The sequence below is a fragment of the Pseudopipra pipra genome, chromosome 5, assembly GCF_036250125.1.
Source record: "Pseudopipra pipra isolate bDixPip1 chromosome 5, bDixPip1.hap1, whole genome shotgun sequence".
Classification (NCBI taxonomy): Eukaryota; Metazoa; Chordata; class Aves; order Passeriformes; family Pipridae; genus Pseudopipra; species Pseudopipra pipra.
Genome location: NC_087553.1, coordinates 38,917,176 through 38,939,962, shown reverse-complemented (window position 1 = coordinate 38,939,962; position 22,787 = coordinate 38,917,176). Strand labels below are relative to the sequence as shown.

Sequence of the window (22,787 nt, the reverse complement as noted above, 5' to 3'; positions counted from 1 at the left end):
TCTCATGCCCAAAGAAAGGCAAAGTGCCCTGTCAGTCTCTCAGGGCAGAGTGAACTCCCCAAAGGCTGTTAAATCCTGGTTTGAACTGAGGACTGTGCTTGTTTTATATTGTATAACCACTAGTGGCTCACTTTTTTCCCCACATATTGATGAAAAATACTGCTAGAATCTGAAGTTTGATAAAAGACAAGGAGTTATTTATTTAACGTCATTGTGGTGTCTGCAAATTTGTATGACATTTGTAGACTGTTACTTTATATCAATTGCATTACAGTAGAGGTAGCAAGAAAGTGATAAAGCAGTGTTCAAACAGTTGTTTGAACTGTTTTCACCAGTTATACAGTTGTACTTTTTCCCCCCTCTAAACCACAATAGTGAAGCAATGTCTTATTTGGTATGTTTATGAATCGAGTGCTGGGCACAGTTAATAATTACTTTTTGTTTTTGTTTGCTGCTTTTCTAGGTTTCTTGCTGTTACGCAGTTCTCTCCTACTCACGCCAGAAAAGCCTTTCCTTGCTTTGATGAGCCCATCTACAAGGCCACTTTCAAAATCAGTATCAGACATCAAGCAACCTTCTTGTCTTTGTCCAACATGCCAGTTGAAACTTCTGTTTTTGAAGAAGATGGATGGGTTACAGATCACTTTTCACAGACCCCTCTTATGTCCACGTATTACCTAGCTTGGGCAGTGTGCAATTTTACATACCGGGAAACTGTCACCAAGAGTGGAGTAGTTGTAAGTATTTCTCATATATCAAACACATTTCACTACTTTGAAAACCCTCACTTTTTATGGGGGATCATACCATCAAGTACTTAAAGTATTTTCTTGATTAGCATTTCTAAAATTTGCTAGTCTATTTAATGATGGTGTGTATTGTTTGTGACCTTTTCTGGAGGTTTGTCTAAAGTTTTTGGTTTGTCTTGGGCTTTTTGTAACTGCTTAACTTAGTAGGTGTGGTTGTCTGAGGAAATTTTAAGCTTTTAAATATGCCATTTCACTTCACTTTGGTTTTCTTGGGAAGTTTTGTCTTGTTTTTCCTGTAGCCTTTTCAATACCAGTGTTCATGAGACTATTTATTAAAAGAAAGCAGTAGTACTGAGTTAAGAAAGTAGTAGGGTTTCCAGTCTCCTTCCTTCAGTACTGACATGTTCTATGGTTTACTCTGTGCTAGCTCAGGAGGCTGATAGAGTAATCTCTATCTTAGATCTCTTGCTCAGAAGCAGGACTTTGCAACCTACCTGCTTCCTGAGGTTGATGGAAGCACTAATTTTCTGAAGCCATTGTTTCCTAATATGGCATGGTTCCGGGAGTTATACTATGACCTTTATTTATGTCAGTTTTGGTTTTGTGCACAAATATCAAGCTCAAAACTGTATAACAAGCCAAAACATACCTGAGAAATGCTGTCAGCTTAATAGAATATTTCACAGAGCTGTCATCTTGATTTTTCAGGTGAACATACAGAGAAATTCCTCCTTCTTAGTTACTGTGAATAACAAAACAGAGCTAGTTCTGGAAGCAGAGGACTAGACAGCAGTTTGATCTGTGCACCTGAGCAAAGGGATGTTCACCTTATACTTTTGCAAATGCTGTATGACTTTGTCCTGTAGCGTGGGGGCATGAGGAAGGCCTGCAGGCTGATCATATTGGGAAACAAATCCTTAAACACTTTGAGCCAGCCTAAGCATTGTGCTGCTGTGGAGGGAGCTGATCCCATCTCTGAACCAAAGGTATTCTTTACCTTCCTTGTACCAGCCTTCGCCTCTGTACAGCCATATGATCTGGCTGAAAACTGACCTGAAAAATAAATGAAAATGTGGTCAGTTTTCAACCAAAACACATCTCTAATCCAGTTTTTTTTATGCAAATGCCAGAGCCCTGGCATGGATTTAAGGTTGTGCTGGTGGAAGGTGGACCCAGGAAACCCCTCTGCATTGGCATCTCTCGTTTAGGCCATACTGAAGGGGTCAGCAAATAAGTCTTGTTTTTGTCACTGAAACAGCTGGATAGGACACTGGGGGTCTTTCACTCCTGTTCAGCCTTTTCATACCATGACTGGCAGACTATGACACTACTCTCTGGCCCCACAAAAGGAGGAAGTATGACTAGGAAGTGGTTCTTTGAGGTGCTTTAACCTATGAATACAAGGATATGGGAACTGCCAAGGCCATGCTTGCAGTCCTCATGTTACCTTTGATGGCTGAAAGGCCTAGAGTTTGTGGTTTGGATTTTTGGTGGGGTTTTGGGGTTATTTATTGTGTTAACCCATGACATGTATTTATTTATTTATTTTTCTGGGTTGTTTCTCTTGTCAGTACAGTGGGTTAATTTAGAAAAGGAACTCAAAAGTGCCAAGGTAAAGAAATAAGGAAGGAGAAGTGGATGCCTGGTTCTTAGTCTTGCTTCCGGCAGATTAAATATTTGTACAATTTCTATTGCTCTTGGGATGAGAAACTGGTTGCCTCTGACTTTGTAATACTCATAGAATCATAGAATGGTTTGGGTTGGAAGGGACCACAAAGACCATCTAGTTCCAGCCCCCACTACCATGGGCAGCGACAATTTCCACTAGATCAGGTTGCTCAAAAGCCCCATCCAACTTGTCCTTGAGCACATCCACAGATGGGGTATTCACAGCTTTTGTGGGCAACCCATTCAAGTGTCTCACCACCCTTACAGTAAAGAATTTCTTCGTAATATCTAATCATACCCTCTTTCAGTTTGAAACTGTTACTCCTCGTCCTATCACTACACTCACTGATAAGGAGGAGTGTTCACTGGCCTGGCAGAACAGGGTAGAGGTATCAGGCTGTTTCTCACTTGTTTTCAACTGGTATGGGAACAGGCTTCAATTCAGGTAGGATTTGATAATTTTCATTGTAATGTACTTCACCTGGTGAAGGATTTAGCCTGAAGCTAAGAATGCCTGCTAGTTTTCAACTTTAGAAAACACTGAGGGCTCTAATACGGAAGTTGTTTGATGTATATACTCTGGTAGGTAGGTCTCGTGTTCCTTCGGCTCTAATATAGAGCAATGCTTACAAGTTTTTGCTACATAATGCTACCTTGTTATCTCACTCTCAAGTGTCCTGGGCCTATCAGAGAACCAGCTGCAAGCACTTTGGCTTTCAACATTAGTGTCAGCAACTGTATGAAACGTGGGGGATGAACCTTAGGACCATCATCAGTTTGAAACATAAAACCTACTTTCTCTTTAACTAATTTTCTTATAGTGTTGTTCAGAGCTCATATCCTGCAGACTTTTGCTGCTTGAATATGTTTGGTAACCTGAAGACAAAGGCACATCCGTGCCTTATAGATACCAGTTGATAACTTTCTGCCGCTCTTGTGTTTGGCAAAACTAGTCTCATGACTTCAGGTTTAACACAGATCTGAAGAGAAAATCCAAGTATTTATTTGTTAGGAATTTGTGGCTGCTAGAGCTTGATGGTTATGCTTGACTCTCTTGATTCAGCGCATGTAGGACATACGTATACTCCACCAACTTGATAGTATCACTTTACAGAATTATGTCAACAATTATGCAAATTAGTACGTTAATCTTTGCAAGGACTTGAAGACCAAAAGCCTACGTAGATTGAGATAGTTTGAGGTTGTTTGGTTAGTCTAGAGTTTTAGCTCTTGTTTTTCATAATATACCTCTGTGACAGGGACATTACTGCCCAGGAATACCAGAATAGTTCACGCTGGGTTATCGGTTAAATATATCCTGCTATTTTTCAGTCCATTTGGGATCTGATCATCTTTAATCATGGTTCAGTTTTGTTGGAAGAGTATTTTTTAAGGTATGAACTCACAACGAGCACTTTAGTTCAGAACTGTGTCCTTTCAGATGAATTGCTGAGGTAATCCATCTCTTTGAGTCTCTTATGTTGCAGTACCAGGAGTTCATGGACACTACTGGCTGAATTTGAAAATAGCTGAATCCTTGCACATGCAATTTTCAACTTCTTGGTTTCGTTCAAAGCTGCTTTTTCATTAAAATACAGTTACTCCCATGGCAGTTAATATAAATGTATAATAAAAGTAAGTTTGCTTCTGAAAATGAATGGATTTTCAGGAAAATTAAAAAACCTTCAATTGAAGCATCATGATAAGCAATTTCTTGCATTGGTGAATCTTTCTTCAATTCAATTAAGGCAATATATATTTATTTTCTAGACATATTGTAGACATCTAAAAGGCTTCTCACTGCATATACTTTTGCTTTTCTTTTGGCACGTCCCTAAACCTGGTTTTGATTCACAAAACATTTTGGGGGCAGGGGGCTGTCCTTTCAAATTTTGACAGCTTGCTAATGATTAAAATCTCACCTCTTTTCCAGCTGACCAGTATTAATAAAATGCTGTGGTTAAGAGTGTATAAACTCTGAGAGGAACAGAATTAACTGTGAGATTAAAAGCAGATTTGTTCCTCAAAACTGCTTAACTGTTAGCTGTTCAGTTTTTCAAAGACCTCAAAATTAGTTTAAACCTGAGTGTGACATTCAGTACAAGTCAAGTTATAAATAGAAACTGACTTTTGGAAAGCTTAGGTAGCCAATCAAAACAGTAGTTTTTCCATATCCTGTATAATTCTTGGAGACATGAAGACGTTCTATATTTCATACACTAAAATTAATTTAGAATTAAGACAAACAGTTATTTTCTAGGAGCACAGCTCAGTGGATGTAAATCATTAGCATAACTCTTTAGTCCATATGGATCTGATCAGAATCCCATCCAGAGTAGGTAATTTAAAAGCAGAACTGCCTTTTCTGTATGCATTACAGATATATAATATGTTTTTTAGATTACTCTGGGATTACAGGAAATCACTGCAACTGCTTTTGTCTTTGGGCAGGGGCTTTGTTTATGTGGAAAGGGTTGTGGTGCAGTCATCTATGTTGCTGTGGTCGAGGGAGCAGTATAGTTCTACCAGGGTAGTGCCTGAGGTACTGTGGTATTGAGGGAGGAGGGATGCCCTTACAAGCAAGCTTAGCTGATATTGTATGGCTCTAGCAGGTGTGAGCTGTAGTTGGTGAAAATCATGGGATCTGTGTCATCTTTGCACAGTATGATAATCCAGAAAACTCCACTTACCTCCATATATTTGCTTGGTTCTACTCTTACGTTGCATTTCCTAATCATACCTCTTATATATATTCTTTCTCAATAATTCTTGAAAGAAAAACATTGCTGGCTGAATTGTATTGTATGTTACATCATCTCTGTGTCTCTTTCTTTCATCGTTGTCTTTATCTGTGGTTTCAATTCACCAGGCCTTTTCCTACTACTGTTGCTTTATTTTTTCCCCTGTTTGGATTAATTTTTACGGTACTTCATGTTTAGCTGTGCTTCTGTTCTTCAAAGCCTCTGTTTCTCATTCCTTTGTCAGGTGAACATGGAAACTCACTATATCCTGCATGGCTTTTCACTGTCTCGTAAGTTATTTTAATTCCTTTTTTTCCCTGCTAATTCTTTCTCTTTTCAGTTAGTGGAAGGAGTGGGCACTCAGGGACAAAGAACAGTGTATCAATTGAGATGAACATAGTGCTGGAAAGAGATGTTTTGGGGTGATTCCCATTCTACCATTCTTTTTTGCTGTGGATGGGATGTGGAGATAGGTATGGAAATAAAATGCCAACTGGCAGCTCTAAAGTGTTTCTCTTGTCAGGGGGAGTATCTGCTAAAAAAAAAGTGCGTGGAAAGGAGTGGAATCAGGAGGAATTCTGGGTGCAGGGGTTTAAAGAGACAAGTGCAGACAGTGCCAGAGCAGATGGGAATGAGCAGCTGTGAAAGAAAGTGGCTATCTGACTGGGTGGTGGTGAGTGGGAGGAGGAATGTGGATGGAACACAGTGCCTTAAGAAGAATTCTGTGTGATTTCACGTTTCCCACTCCTGCTTCTATTCCAAAATGGTTGCAGCATGTGCTGCAGGGCTGCCTGACAGCAGCTGGGTCAGCTGCTCAGGGCAGGACCTCCACTGTCTGACTGAGCCCCTGTGCATTCCGTTTTGAAGAGACCACTACAAGCTGGTATGTCTTGCTTTCAGCTGTATTAAACATTACTGTAGAGTCATCACTGCTGAGTAATTTGCCATAATACAGAAAAAGACCTTGAGGCTAAGGAAGTTCTTATGATAAGAATCATACCACAATAAGGCCAACCTTTATTGCACTGCTTTTATTTTGTTATTACTTTATCTAAGATGTAATTAGAGATCACAAGCTCCTGATTAAAGATCTTACTTCAATACTTTGCAGTACATTTAAGTCTTATGCTGGCCAATCAGGAGGAGCTCTTATAATTTGGCTAAAGGAAAATAAGATAATTACTGTTTCCATAGTGCTCTCTGGCTTAAAGAGAGCCTGCGTAAATGTCCTGGCACTGAATTACCTCAAGCATGTGCTTGGGGGCTCACTCACTTTGGCTCAGTATCACACAAAAAGGTATAGTGGTCTCAAAAATGGGATCCGTGCAGTAATAGTTGCTTGATTCTGCACAAGTGAAAAATAATTTTTATCCAGGAAGGGCTAGTGAACAGAGTCAAATAAGCAGACTTAGATCAGAATTGGTGCATGTCCAACAGCTCATGTTGGTTTAGTTTCAGCAGCATGGGAGACCATGGTTTTATCCATGTCCATAAGACAGGATGACTGGAAGTGGTATAGTGTTTCTAGCAATCCATGAGAGGCTGGGCAGCTGTGCTGGGCATTCCCTCATCTGCAGTGTGGGGGTCAGTCTGAGGAGACTAACAAGCTGACTTTTATAAATAGTCTAAAAAAAAGAAAAAAACCCAGGTTGAACACCAAAATACCTTTTTTCCCAGCGAGTTTTGTCCTTTGTTAGTTCCTAGAAACTGATATTTTCATTTTTTTCTGTCTAAAATAATAACCATGTTTTGTGCAGTTCAGCCTGTAGGTTTTAGAAAATTATTTGAAAAATGTATTAATATTTTTATTTAATAGGAATGACCTCAAAACCAGGCAATTTCTCTCAGCTAATGACAACCTGGATTAAAGGCCTAAGGCTCTTCCTTAGGCCCTCTGTTCAGCTGCTGGTTAGTGACTGCCAGCAAAGTCTCTTCATCAGTTATTATTTATTAATCAGTATTGAAGCAATTATACATGAGATAATTCTTTGTGGGTGAGCATATTGGTTACAGCAGAATGATTTAGCTATCAAAAGTAGGATTAGTCCTCAATTAAAATTAAGTTTTCTTCCTCCGCAACCTGAATTTAGTACAGCTCCAGAGTTGTGCTCTACTTTCAAAGCCCAGCAAAGTAACTTTTGTTAGCCCATCACTTACCACTGGGAGGCCACACATGTATCTGATAGACAGGTAACAGCTAACACAAGAAACACCACGTGTATTTCTGAAACCTAGTCCGATGCAGACTTGAAATGTTTAATCTTTATGTGTTCTCAAATGTCACAGTGATATGATGATGCCCATTCATTTTTGGTCTTTATTACAAATGTCCCAGTCTTGCCTTCCCCAGAATAGTTTTCATCAAACAGTTAAAAAAAAAAATGCATGTTACAAAGAATGTGTTGGGAAGTACGTGATTATGTTGAGCTAGAAAAGCACACACACACATATGAATGTGGATAGGTGTGTTTGTGCTTTCTTTTACTTGTATGAAATTTTCTTTGTAGTAACAACAAAGGCTGGTTCTACAAGTATCTTTTACTCAGTTCAGTACTTACTATTGTGAATTATTTTAGTTATGTGGGAAACTGTAATACAATAATAATCCAAAGAAATCGTAGCCTTTTCAGATTGACCACATCAGTATTTGTTTATCCATTCTGCTTCAGGTTTATATATTGAAAATGACTTCTAGTTTATTAATTTTTAAATACTATAGCTACAAAATGTGCTACAAACAACCAAAACCCTATGTGATCAGCATCCATGCTAAACTGAATATGCCGGGGAATCTGTTAAAAACATAAATTGCAAACTTGCAATCCATTGTTATTGATTTCTGGTTGAATTTGCAAGTCGAATACGCTAGGAAAACACTGAACATGCATTGTGCTTACTACTTTAAAAAAATTCTCTCCGTCAGCACTTGTAGTACATGCTGTATTTAAATGTGATATTTGTTTTATTAACATAAGTGCCCAGCTCCAGTCTGCAAATAATTGAATTGAAAGACTTGAGTTTGGGAACATTGTTTTGTTTTGGTTTTGGCTAGGAAGATCACCTGTAAGTATCTGGGGGCAGTGGTGTACTTCGTATGTAGTAGCAAGAAGACTGTCAAAAAGCAAAATCAGTTTCTTAATTTGTGGCTATTTTGTAGGTTTATAGCTTGCCTGCAGTAACAGTGAGGAGAATGAGAGAGGCAGCACATGTGATTCTTGGCCTGATGGTTGTCAGAACAGCATCCTAATCGTAATTCTGTACATTCAGGAGCAGTTCAGCCTGTAGTTGCTTCATCTGAGGTCTCTGCTGGCTCATGAAAAGAAAGAAAGGTCTGAGAGTCTTAGTACTTTCCACTCCTTCCCAGCTATTTTCCCAGAGTAAAGTAGTGTGAAGTGTCTGCAGTTCCTCCCGTTTTCAACATTACAAGTAGGGGAAGGAGTGAGATGTAAAGGAGAGACTATCTTTCCTTTTCCTTTCGTGTGCTAATGAGCATATGCTTAGTAGTATGTACTGTGACAATACAACTCACAGTAAAGACTGAACACCCGAGCTGTGCTCTGCTGTTTGTACTATGTTGTTTCATGTCTCCTTATGCCTCTTATATTCTGCTGTCATATTTGACTTCATTAACTTATTTGTTATGGTCTCTGTCCTTGTCATCAACATGAATTCTGCTTTCTGGCTATTAACACGTTTCCATAAGAGTCATGCTCTTGCTATAAAAGCAAAAACAAGTGCCACATAATCTGTAGGAGGTATCTTACTCCAGAACAGTGTAAAGGTTAACACTTTCCTGCACCAGCCTGAACATCTGTCAGTCAAAGCAGTGTTATCCTGTATACCTACTGTAGTAACTGCACTATGTGCAGTGAAAATGGATTACTGAGGCAGGTGACTTAGTTGACATCCAGTTGAGTGACAGATAACACTATTCTTGAGGGAGGAGAATGATGTGTACTTTTATTTGTTTATAGACTTTTGTCTCCTCCAGGGTTTAGCTAAGTTTTAATCATATTTTTCATACAGGAACAAGAAACTTAGCCTGTTTTTATAGCCGGTGGTAGGAAAGTTACCACTATTTTCAGAGATTCATACCTGTTGGGAGCCCAATCCCTCCTTTTCCGACAGTCAGGTGTCTGTAATGTTCACCCTTTAGACTTGCCTTTACTTTTTAGTTTTATTGTTGGAAAACCTGCACAAATGCCATCTTATTTTTGCCTTTGTCCCAGTACTTTTTGCTGCCTGGAGGTTTATGGTGTTTACCCCTGTTTTTACAAGTAGAGAACCTAGTCAATTTGATTTTCTACTAAGGTGTCTGTAGGGTTGACAAAGCTCTTTTGTTCTTCCGATGGGGTTCTTTCACATTTCAGGTACCTCTTCTGAAGATTTTTCTAATCATGTGGCAGAATGGAATGAGAGGCTGGAAAGCAGTGCCTTGGAAAGGGAGCTGGAGGTCCTGGTCAACAGGAAGTTGAATATGATTCAGCAATGCCCTGGCAGCCAGGAGGGCCAACCATGTCCTGGGGGCATCAGGCAAAGCATCGCCAGCTGGTCAAGGCAGGTGATTGTCCCACTCTGCTCTGCTGTTGGGTGCCACAATATAAAACAGACATTAAGCTCTTAGAAAATGTCCAAAGGAGGGCCATGAGGATGGTGAAGGGTTTGGAGGGGAAGCCTTATGAAGAGTAGCTGAGGTTGCTTGGTTTGTTCAGTCTGGAGAAGAGGAGACTGAGGGGAAACCTCATTGCAGTCTTCAGCATCCTCACTGGGGGGAAGCAGAGGGGCAGGCACTGATCTCTTCACTCTTGTGACCAGTGACAGGACTTGAGGAAATGGCATGAAGCTGAGTCAGGAGAGGTTTAGGTTACATATCAGGAGAAAGTTTTTCACCCTGAGTGTGCTTGAGCACTGGGACAGGCTTCTCGGGAAAGTGGTCACAGCACCAAGTCTGTCTGAGTTCAAGAAGCATTTGGACGCTCTCAGACACATCCTATGATTCTTGGAGTGTCTTGCCTAAGACCAGGAATTGGACTCTTTGATCCTAATGGGTCCCTTTCAATTCAGCATGTTCTATGATTCTATAAATGTGCTTTCCAGGGTCTAGCCTGGCTTCACACATCTTTCCCTGCTACTCTGCAAGGGTGTTGTTTGCACAGGGCAATAGCCAGGGTGACTGACCGCCTTGCAGGCAATGCTCTCATTCTTTAAGTTTATTCCATCTCGTAGCGGTTGCTGTGGCTGTCCAACTGCTCAAGCTCAGCTCGTGACCCCATCCCCTGGCACTCCTCTCATGCAATGAGGTGAGGGAAGGTGGCAGAGAACCAACTTTGTTGGCCTGCTTCCACTGAATGGTACCCCTAGGAGATCCTTTGCTGCTCCTGCCTGGGAGCTTTCTGGCTGCTGCATGCTGTTGAGACATAGCAAGAGCAGTCAGAAATGAGAACTGAGCCTGTTATCTTTGTATTTGGAACAGCATAATTTGAAAGCAGATTATGTTTTTCTTTGAAGAGTAAATGACCTAAAGTATGTTAAAAAAAGTTATCCCACAGTGGATTATCATGAAAAATATTTAGCCATGCATTTTTTTTCACAGCATGCAGTGGTACTGTGGGGCAATGTGGGACAAAATGAGAAGATTAATATTTTATTTATTTGAAATTGCTGGGGGGGGATGGGATAAGAAGCAAAGGGTGTTTATTAGCATTTACCTCTGGGAGTATCCCCACTTTCTTCCCTCCTGAGAGCAGTGATAGTTTGGTAGTCACAGCAGCTTGGAACCTCAATTAAGAGTTTGTATCCTCAGGACAGCAAGTGGTACCTTAGTTAATAAAGATAAAAGAAGAGGAGAATAAAAGGTGGAAGAAATAAAAAGTGGAGAAGGAAAAAGAGAAGTGAATTCCTATGGAAGAATTTTGAAGAAAGAAGTATACCTACTGAATCATTTGCATACCACGTTTTCTAATCCCCTGGCTAAATAAATTGCACTCCATGATTGAACAACAGTACATCATGCTGTGTTTTGTTTTACTGAAAAGCGTTCCTATATGTTTAAAATTTGATAATGTTGTTGTAAGTTTATTGTTGCCCTTGAAGTACCAGGGGAAAAAAGGGAAACTGATTTATACCTGGTGTAAAAGTTTGATAGTTTTTTGTCTGATAGATATATGTCTGTTTTTTAGATAGGAGCCCAAATGGGAATGCCAATGAGTGATAACATGTACTGCTTCATTTAAAGTCACATGTATGAATGCATATGCGTTCATAAAATAAATACGTGGAATATATGTATTATATAAATATATATATTTATTTATACATATAAATAAATACTTATAAAATAATATATTTTTTGCCACTGCTGCATCAGAGAAGACGTGTTTTTGGTTTTTTTTTCCCCCCAGACTAAAGGAATAATTCTCTACGTGTTACTGAACTTCTGCTAACTGGGTTTGGAGGATGGAAAGGGATTGAATCCCAAACTTGGTTTTCTTCTCATCATTAACTTTTGGTTTTGATTCCTTAGCAATCCATATATTTTAAATGTTAAATATGCAGTTCTAGGGTAAGAGAACATAGTGGTCACAGGGAATATATAATTTATTTCAGTCCACAGTACTTTCACTATATCACCTTTCTGTGATAAGCACCACCAAAGGTAGTGGTAACATTCTGCCCTTCTTTGGAAGCCTGTTATCATCCTGTGCTCTGGTTGTATTTGATCTTTATTGTGAGTTGCTGTTTTACCTGTGAAATGTGGAGTGGTGGTTTGTACTTGTTTTCTATTTAACTGTCTTTAGAGCTTTTTAACGTTTATTCTTGAGCCAAAACCATTAGGTTTGAACTGGAAATTTAGACAGTTAATATGAGCAGTTCTAAGACTGTATTAAGGTTTCTACTAAAAAATATTACATCTGTTGTTAAGTTAATAGGCTCCAAGAGAGCAGAAAGATGAATTCATAGAATCATAGAATCGATTGGGTTGGAAAAGACCTCCGAGATCATTGAGTCCAACCCTTGGTCCAAATCCAGTCCATTTACTAGATCATGGCACTCAGTGCCACGTCCAATCTGCGTTTAAAAATCTCCAGGGATGGTGAATCTACCACCTCTCTGGGCAACCCATTCCTTGGGAATATGATATCTTGATGTAGAAAAAAGAAGTTTGAAACTTTTCCTTGTGTTTTCCTCTGTATTGCTTGGCTTGTGATGATCCACAAAGGACCTGTCATTCAGAGTTGCTGTGTGAAGTGTCATAAGGTTTGTCTGCCGAGTAACAGTACATACAAGTAACTTACATTAACTTCTGGCCACAGGAAACACGTGAGGCATACAGAGGAGATAGGGTGGTAGCTTAGAGTTAACCAAGTGTGAACCTTTTCAAAACAGTGATGTGTAAAGCATGAAGAGGCTTGACAAAGTGAAACGGGATGAAGAAAACTTGGGATTCCTTGCTATGAAACAACTTTGAAATGCCTAACTAGCTTGGTATGTGAGAGCTGCTTGAGCAGCAGAAAAAGTTCAGTGAAAGCATAATTTAGGTATGGAAATGAAGATATGTGATTTGCATGGTTACAATAGGGCATATTATAACGTTTGTCTTTACTACAAAATACTTTGATGAATCACACATGACTAGGAATGATTATACTATCATGAAGTACTGTGAGGATAAAAAGGATCCATGAATCATAGTGCAGCTGGTAGTGTAGACTTGCATGGTTTCACAGTTCTGTTATTCAGGGGTTGATGGCTAAGAAGAAATATTCTGAGTACTGTTTTTATGTACATTTTTGCTTTAGCAGCATTTGAAGTGTTTAAATATGTATAATTATACAGTCTGTTCCCTAACTGAACTCACCAGTACAATGATACCTTGCAATACCTACATGAGTAAGTCCAGAAACGAACAAAACTGATTTCCCTTGCAGAAGCTATCTGTTCTGAAAGATGCTTCCTCTCAACTGCAGATGGGATTTACTGATGCTGGGATGTTTTCATTAAGCTGAACCATTGTAGTAATTACAATTAACATTTACAAGTTGAAGTGGTTTTCCATATTTATTGAGCTCTGTCACCTGAACTTGGACAAGCTCCCCTCTATCTGACAACCTTTAACCACAGATTTTCATGTCCTTTCTTCTTTGTTGTCTGCTTTGTGACATCTAGTTACTTCAGACTCACTGCCTTTTAGGTCTAAGGACTTGTATGTTTTTTATTCAGCAGACCAAGTTCAAATAGGACTACTGTACCATAGGTTGCATTTTAACATTGTGGGTAAAGCAGTGTAGCTGAAAGCTGCTACTGAACAGATTTGTGTCATCCTTCCCCCTCCCTTGCCTGCACACTTTTGCTGTATTGTTTCTGTCAAATCTAGTGATCTATGGCTGGACAGTAAGCCTGTTCACTGCAATAATCCAAATGGAAACTAACAAAAAAATTTAATAACCTTTTGACTGAACCATCTCATCCAGTGTGTGGATAGTCCATGGATCTAATTTGAGAGGAGGAGGGAATGTGTGACTGTCCTTTTTAGTGATATGCCATCATAACTGTAGAGTAAGAACAATATAAAATTCTCTATGAGTTTTTTACCACTCTTGATGACTTGTGGAGGTGTCACTCTTTCACATCCAAGCTGCTGTCGTTATTACTCAGGTGAAGAAGTTAATGCCAGTGCTTGGTATGTGTGAATTACAAATGAGATCCTTCAGGGGAGTGAGGTGATGTTACCGTTTCTCTATATCAACCTCACCTTCCTGATTATTAAGAATCCATTATCAGTTATTTCCCGGAATCTGGCTGTGTTGGTCACTATAGTTGGAGGAAAAAGTCATCTGTTATCCACAAGGAAGAGGCACTGTTCAAGGGACCCAGAGCCAGAGCTGGCCTTCAAATCATGTTAATTTACTGACAACATACCTAATATAAGAACAGCCACAGAGGAAAATATTTTACTGTATCCTGTATGGAGAGCAGTTTAGAGATGACAACCAGTGGATTATTACTCCTAGACTCCTGTTGTCAGTGACCCTGACCTGGAGTTATACATGGATCAATAGTTTAGTATCTACCAAAGGACCTGTGAATGTACGTTATCCATGTTGGAAGCTGTTGCATTTTGTGCTCTCTGACAATTGGTGGCAACAAGATCTGTATTTTACTTACATGTTTTGTTTGCTTAAATGCATTTATTCCACATTTTCATTGGCTGCTTTCTTCTTTTTCTGTAATGATCAGTGACTGGTAGTTCTTCATTTGCTTTTGTGTACCAGTCCTGATTCTATAGATGGTTTAGCTGTCCTTTTTCAGAACTCAAAAGTACTTAATCTCTCCTTGTATGGGATTCACTTCCCATCTCTTCTTATTTTTATCACCTTTCTCTGTGCCTTTTAAGTTCTCCAATGCTTGTTTGAAACACTGAGCAAAAGAGAGGGGTGGTGCCACAACTGCCTAGAGTGCTCAAAGTTTATATGCTTGAGCTTGTTCTGTGGCATAATAATGTTTTGGGTTTTATTCTTTCCTTAAACAGTTGTAACTTTGTGTTTGCCTATTGAATATCTGCTGAACACTGAGTTGACATTTTCAGAGAACTGTCCACAGTGACTCCAAGAGTTCTTCCCTGACCTATAGATAATTTAGACTATTACTGTGTCTGCATAGTTAAGGTTATTTTTTCCTGTTTACCTTTCTTTGCACTTACTGATGTTGAATTTCTTCTGCTGTTTTACCAACCAGCTACTTGGTGATGTGAGATTCACCAGCAGCATTTTGTACATGTGACTATTCTGAATAATTCTGTGCAGACTGCACAGTTTTCTGCTTATTTGTCCTTGTCAGTTCTGGACGCATTCCTTACTGCTTGTCCCTGCTGGTGTGGCAGAAGTGTTCATGACTAACAAGAAAATGGCAGTTGCATGTTCTGTTTTGTGGCAGGGAACTTTGATGGAACTCTACCAAAAAGTTTTACTGAAAAAGATTCTTATAGTGTGACCATATATATGCCTAAACAGGTGAACAGAGAATATGAAGGCTATTGCTGGAAGTCATGGGTGTAATTATGGTTCAGGTCACTGCTGTGAGAGAAATCTAGTAACATTAGCAATTGCTGTGGTGAGATTGACCATCATCTTTAGCTCTTCTGAGTGCATTTTAGTCAGTCTATCTGTTTTGGAATATTACGAATCCCTCTTGAGGTTCTATTAACACTGTTGAACAGACTACCATTCCCTCACAGTGGAGGTACAGATACTCTTTGGTATACAATCATGCACAACGTAGAGACCCGTAGAACCTGAAATGCAACTAAAGTGTCTGCTTTATGAAGCATCACTCTAACCATAAGCTATAATGTTTGGACTGTAATTCTGTTACATTTGTTTTCTGAATAAATCTTTGGAAATTTAATATTCCACTTTATTTCAAGAGGAATGTATTGTCCCTGATGACATTAAGTACTTCGGTTTTGTTTTGGTCAGAAACAGGATTAAGGCAACCTTGATTCAATACTAGCAAACTAAGAATGGCAAGTTCAGCTGGTGAATTGATAAAAAAGTCAGTTATATGCACATCCCTGGTGAGATGCTAACACATTTAAAGGCTAAATACCATAACACTGGGAAGATTTGTTTCTTCTTTATGTTTCTATTTTTCCTTATTTTTATGGAATGCTAGTAATCTACAAATAAAACAAGGTGAATGCAAAAAAAAATGTAAAAATTATAGATCTGATATGTGGAAAACTGCTTTTCCATTGTTTGCTCTATTTTTTATCTAAACATCCAAGGCTGCAGTGACAGGAAGATAATTTCTCAATGGGAAGCATATTAGAACAATGAATGAAACATCATATCATTGTTTGAAAGCCTGTCTACTCTAGAGGAGGACAGCTAGTGATGTATTTAACTGATCTTTATATAGCTGGACAATGCCAAATATACAACTTCTTTGGGAACTCCAAAATGGAAAATGTTGGACTTTCCATACCTGAACTTTTAATTTGAAAGAGACTGTCTGTGGTATTGTACCATTTTCTGCTCATCAGCATTCAGCTACACTGCAGGATAGAGTAAAAATACAGAAGCATAAGAAAAAGATAAAAGGAGACTGTGAGCAGAAAAGATAAATGACTTTGCTGTCAGTGCCATATAATGAAAATCAAATCAGTGCTTGGCAACGCACAATTGCCCAGTATGGTTAACCCCAGACAGTGTTTTAAATAAAACACATTGTTTTTTTATTTTATTCTTTTATTTATATAAAGATAAATTACTTTGTTATTAGTTGGTTGGAGGGGAAGTAGATGTCCTGGTTCTGTGAAATCATGAGTATGATTTACATGGTTAGTGCCCTCTCAGTCATTGGCTTTTCCAATAATGGAATTTTGTTGTTGCCAAAGTAAGGACTGTAAAAACCCCTGTTAGATCGTTTGGGCTGGGTATCAAAACGATTCTGCACATAGGGTATGTTCACCTTAGTGTGAAGCAATTATTTGTTTGATAATGCACACAAAAGATACCTAGGAGTTAATGAGCTGCTGGGCTCAGTGTTAGTGTGCTCACCATTGCTCACAGTCTTTGCTAGCCTGGCAGGCATTGGCTGGGGAGGATTGTCCTGTGTGGCTCCTTTCAGTAGATGCTGTGTTGCTGAGCTGCCATCTTCCACCAGCTCTGACAATACTGTCGATGGTGATGACTGGAGGTGGCGATTCCCAGTGGGGCCTGCTAACCACTCTCTGTGGTTTTATACCTTTGTGTTGGTGTTTGCTTCTTGAACTCCTGAGCTAGTTATGATGTTTTGACAATCTTAAGCTCTGTCATTTTCTTGGTTTTATCTGCCTCCAGACTTTCTTGTAGCTCTTTTTCAGTAGTTATACAGCTAGGCAGTACCAGAGCTGGACCTTGACATGCAGGCCACTGAACCTCAGGGTAGTGAAAAAAGAGTTACCACTGACAGTTATAGACTATAGTGGGGGTATCTACATGATCAGGTTTCATGGTAATTGAAAGTAGTAGCGGTAAAAAAAATAGTTTTGGCAAACTTATAATTTTCATTTTATCAAAAGAAATAATAAAAGTATCATTTCTGTTTTATTTTCAAACAATATTAATGTTTCAAGAATTTTCTGAAATGGAATTCATTTTAGAATATGCCTATACTGGAATCAAAACGCAAAAAGGAATCCACAACAACTTTGAAAGACTTTTGCAAACTTGCATTTTGTTCCCGATTGGATGTGACAATGTATTTTTAATGAAATCTTGAACATCTGCAAACTGTTTGCAAGCCGGAATTTTCTTTTTGAATAGCTGACTGTGGAATCACAGACTGTATAATCATGGATGCTGTGTATTTATATTACTATATTGCATGTATTTGCAATAGAGTAATATAATAATCACAATAATAGCAATTATGAAATCCCTTCTCTCTGAGTTAAAATTCAACATTCTGGATAGCATTTCATACTAGTATAGTGTCCTATTCGCTGTTTTTCATGACTGAAAATGACTGCAAATGACCTGCAGACATCTCGTAGAGCTAAAAATACACTTGCTTTCTGAGTTGTTTCTCTCCAGCTTCTTCATTTCAGTAAATGAATCTTGGAATCCACAAGTGTACAGGAAACTTCTGAACCAGAGCTCTTTTTTCTTTACAGATTAGGTTACAATATACAAACCTATTGGGAGCTCTGCTTTTGTGTGCACAGCAGAAATGACAGTAAAAATTAACATTCAAATATGAGTAATTTCTTAGGATCTTGAATGTGCTTTGAAGAGTGTGCAAATGCATCAGTGAAACTTGGGTCAGAGAAGCTCATTGGAGCAGCCTTTGCTGCTGCTTCAGGGTCTGTGTTTTGGTGTCCAGATACAGAAAATAATGGGGAAGAATGTGGAGAACAATAGCTGTTCAGCTGACTTACAGCTATTACACAGCTCATATTTGACCCCATTCCTTTGTTAGTGTAAAACGAATGAAGCACATCTGTTCTTTTTAGGGAGAGGTGAGTAATTCTCAGTGGAGTACAGTGCAAGTACAGCATGAGGATCCCTTAATGGGATCTGGAATGGAGAGTGGGATAGCAATATCAGCAGAGCATCGTGTCCCAGGTCATTTGCTGTGTTGTAAGTCAAGGTTTATTAGGTCAGACACAACTCTGCCTCTGCCATACACATGTCTCTGAGCAATGCTGGACTGTAAAGCCCAGCAATGCTGGTGTGCCTGCTAGCTCTTCTATGTTACGCTCTGCTACCAAGAGGAGCTCTCCTCACAAGCATGATCCAGACTGCTGATGAAGTTGCTCACATCTCCGTGTGTCTTCTTCAAAAGCTTACTGTTTTCTGAGCTCACCACCTACAGGCCTGCAATGATCTTCTTGTTAGTTCGGGTTTCTTTTTTGCGAGTAATGAGGCCCTTTCATTTTGTTAGGAAAAACCCCAGAGGTGAAATTCTGTCATGATTGTTTAACATCATCTCTGTCTTTTGAACTTCCTTATTTTTTTTCATGAGCAAGCTGGGCAATGGTCAAATGCAGCTGTAAAAGTCAGAAAACCTGTTTGGGTGTGTAAGTGCAATGCATGGAGGTGCTTGAGAACAGCATCTGGCTGGGTAGTGTTTGGGAGTCCCTGAAGTACAGCAGCTGAAGGCTGGCTGTCTTGTAGCCTTAATCCCTTGGGGTGCTGTCAATGAGATTGATTGGTCCTTGAGCGAGGGAACATTTTAAGCTTTGGCCTTCCATTTAAGGAGTCAATCAGCACTGTGAGCATGCAATCTGGCAACAGTGCTTCTCCCTGGGATTTCTTTCTTCTTTCCTCATCTTTTTTTTTTTTCCTCCCTTTGCTCTACCTAATAGAAAATAACATTTTTGAAGATCCTCATGGGAAAAGTGTAGTAGATATTTTAGAGGCAGTAGCCTCTACTTGAGAGCTTTAGGTGAAACTGGCAGCAGAATATTAGTCATTGATATTTAAACAAATGTTTTTCTGAGAAACTTCAGGTAGTGTTTTCCTTCACAGGCTGATCTGAAGACCATCTACTTTTATTTATTTTCATTTTCTTAGCCTAGCTCCTTCAGTCCCCTTCCAGATCCTCTTGACATTAGTGACAGTTTGCCTTTTAGGGAAATAAGTTTTCAAGCTCAGGGATTCTATTGTCCTGCCAACAACACCCAAGCACCAGAAACTTTGGAAAAAAGGATATTCAAGGTCCTGTTCTGATACGCTAAACCTAGAGAAACCTTCCTTGCAAAGTTCTTTTTTATCCGTTATGGTGTTTATATCCTGTGGAAGCTTCCAAAAGATTTGCATTTTCTTGTGTTAGTACATGCTAAAGTGCACAAATGCTCTTGCTGCCCATGCACTGTTGATATTGCCATAGTAATTGTTCTTAATGCTTGTTAATATGAAGAACCTTCAGTTGTAGACACAGTTTATGCTGTGGGTAGAGATATGGTGAGAGCAAATAAAGGCTTCCATTTTAAAAGTTTACCTTGCTGTGCAGTCAGGGCATGTCTCATGAGAGGGAATGCTATCTTAGACTCTAAGAAGTGCTAAAAAGAGAGAGACTAATGAAGCTGTTATATTGATGTGAATGTCAGCTGGAAGTTAAGCGGGGGAATAGCTTTCTTCATCAGCTAGGAAAAGGGAAGGAAGGACTGTTCAAAAAACGGTGATCTGCTCCCCTGTCAGCAAAGGACCATACCTGTGCAGTCTGTTTTATTATGCTAGGAACTGAAGTAATGATTGTGGTAAAAATGTTTCTGTCTTCGTATTTCCGTAATTAACATGCTATTTAGGACTTAAACCTTTAATGGGAGTTCTGTTTTGCCTGCATTATTACCACTGTGCTTGATACCCACGTTTCAGAAAATTTTCTCTTCTTTCCATCTTTCCATAATCCATTGGACCCTGTTATTGCTTTGTCCTAGTGAGCTTCCTGGGGAAGGAATTGCCTTGACTTTTTTTTGTAAGCAGGGGTTTTAACTCTCTTTATTCTTGGAAATGATCCTGTCCTAAACATGCTCTTTTAATCTAATGCTAACCAGCGCATTGATATGAATGAAGAAATCAGCTTTCACCAAATTGTTTTGCTTTAGGAAACTTGTGTGATATTCATCTAGATCTAGTTTAATCTCAGCTGTTTAGCTGACTGGCTGGCTGTTAAGATGTAAACCAGATGCTGTGTTTGAACTGTGACTGATGAGAAAGCGTTGTTAGCAAATTGACCTTTTCCATAGGCAGCCAGAGGATATCACAGATTAACTCGCATGTTCCTGATAGGAACTATGTCCTGAGTAGTGGAAGTTTTAAGATGAGGAAAGTAATTTGAGTGACAAAATGTGCAAAGATATTTTTTCATAATCATAAACATCTAAGCATTGCATATATTGGAAGGGATTTGATTAATAACCCTGCAGTTAAAAATTTCATAGTATTTTATTTAATTGAAACAATTCACATATTAATGTGTGTTCTGTGGATTAAAACCAGCATGCTTCAGAGTCTTCTTATCCCATTTGTATATGTCAGAGTACTTGAATTTTGCAGCTTCTTCTGTCTTAAGGTGCAAAACCCTCTGTTTGGCAGTTCAGATTTTTTGTGTATATATAATCTACCGCTTCTCATCTGTATCTCTGCTGGCTAATGCTTAGGTGGTTAATCACAGTGATTCCTTGTTGCGGCCTTGATCTTTCTCAGATGGGAGTCTTGAAATAGGATTAATATTCTGATTAATTCAGCCCTTCTATTTTGCGTTCTCTATAATTGTAGTTTGCCTTTGAATTTTTTTTTCTCTTTTATTTCTCATGTTTTACACTGAGACTGGTGTTCTCAGAAGGGGGCTGGAATCCTTCCAGTTGAAGATATTAATGATAGATGGCAGCCTCTTTCCTAATATGTCTTCTTTGGCTGAAGTGCTCATTCTGTCCATGGTTTTGTCAGGGGCTAGTTGAGCAAAAGCGTTTGAATATTATTAGCACATTTAGCTTTTTTTTCCTTTTTTCTATTGTTCTGTCAGTTTGGAGGTTTTTAAAAACATTTGAAATATTAGTTGAGAGTCAGACTCAGAGCTTTTAATGAAGCTTTTTAGTGGATTTTAGTGTGTCCATACAAAAAATTTGATTTCTTGTTTACTTATTTCATGGTTTATGGTTTTTGTTTTCACTGGCCTAATTGTTTGTCTCTTTCCTCAGACAAGGTTTTAGCCTGAAGGAGCTCTCACTGTTAATATGGTTGTTACTCTTATTGCTGTAACCTGTTTTTGGTTGTGATATGAATTTTATGCCAGTCAGAGCACAAAATTTCCCGCGGGCATATTTTTCTCCCTCCTGAGGGCTAAGTACTAAGTTTTTCACAAAGTATTGTGGGCTCAATCCAGCACAATGCAGACTTGTCTACAAAGTGCTCAGTTTCCTCAATGCCAACAAGGTTTAAAGGGTACTTTAAAACTCAGAACCTTACAGCACTAATCTGTTTGCCTTGTGAACAGTTTTGCTATTAAGTTTACATGTAGCTCACAAGATACTTTTTTGTGTTCCTCCTGCTGATTGCTGCTATTGTAAGCTGTGCTTTGAGTGAATGTGTTTGAGCTCACAGGTGAGCTGTGCTTCTGCTTTGCTCTTTTTGGTTCTCTTTATTTACCACAGATTTATTTTTTTTCTTAATACTGTAAACATGATAAGTATGATGAAATGTATACCTACCAGACTATGGTTTCCACTATGGTTGTGCTGAATTTATGTGAAACTTGAAAGTACTGACATGCCCTTGCAGTCATCCTTGAATTGTCATGTGCAGTCTGTCTCTACTATCTCCCCACAACTTTGTTATGGTCTAGACAAGTACATCACTTTACTTATTAGCTATTTTTTAGGGGACCACTTTGTTGACATGCCTTAAAATAATTACTTTTAAGTGAATAATAAAAAAAAACAATGCCTTTAAGCAAAGCTAAATAGTCTCAGCATGGTTGCTACTTTACAAAAGGTGTTATTATGGGAGTGTGATGGTTACTCTTACACGAGTCAATGTGGGGAACCTCAGTTTTCAGAATGTCTTCTAAGTTAAGGAATTTCAGGGGTACAAGTCTATAGTGTGGAATAAAGTTTGGGTCTGGTTTTTGAAAAACATGTGACTGAGGAACCTGAAAACAGGATTTTTCTTTTCCTTTTTTTTTTTTTTTTCTATTTGTAATGGAAAAGGTGCTGTTTTCCAGAAAATGTGTTTTAGGAATAGTAATTTGATGATTTATTATGAAAAGATGACTTATCAGTTTGGCACAGTGAGGATATTCAAGTTCTATTTCTGGCTCTTTTTCAGATTTCCTTCCTGATATTAAGCCCATCTTTCTGCATCTTTCATTTATAAAATGAAGATGATAACAGTTCATTTTCCTCATGTTTTACCTTTTACTCTTTAGACAGGAAGATTGAGAATAACAAACATCTCTTGCGCCTATTTGTGTAGTCAGCTAAGCACAGAGGAACTTTGTTGTCATATTGAGTCTCTAGACGCTGCCAAAATATAAATCAGCAGTTACAATGTTTTCATATTATCATTTCAAATGGAATCACTGGAAGGTAACATCTGTGCGCTTGTGACAGAGCAGTCTCTAGCTAGGTAAAATCAGGCATGCT

At 38.8% G+C, this 22,787-nt stretch overlaps 1 protein-coding gene across 3 annotated transcripts in view; it reads left to right on the top strand.

Annotated features, from left to right (window-relative positions):
* Positions 1–22,787, top strand: part of TRHDE (thyrotropin releasing hormone degrading enzyme) — a 209,829-nt gene that overhangs the window by 5,758 nt on the left and 181,284 nt on the right. For all 3 annotated transcript variants that reach the window (XM_064655637.1, XM_064655636.1, XM_064655635.1), the window contains exon 2: positions 464–737. In XM_064655637.1, coding sequence (XP_064511707.1) covers positions 464–737 — 274 coding nt within the window. The remainder of the gene's footprint in view (positions 1–463; positions 738–22,787) is intronic.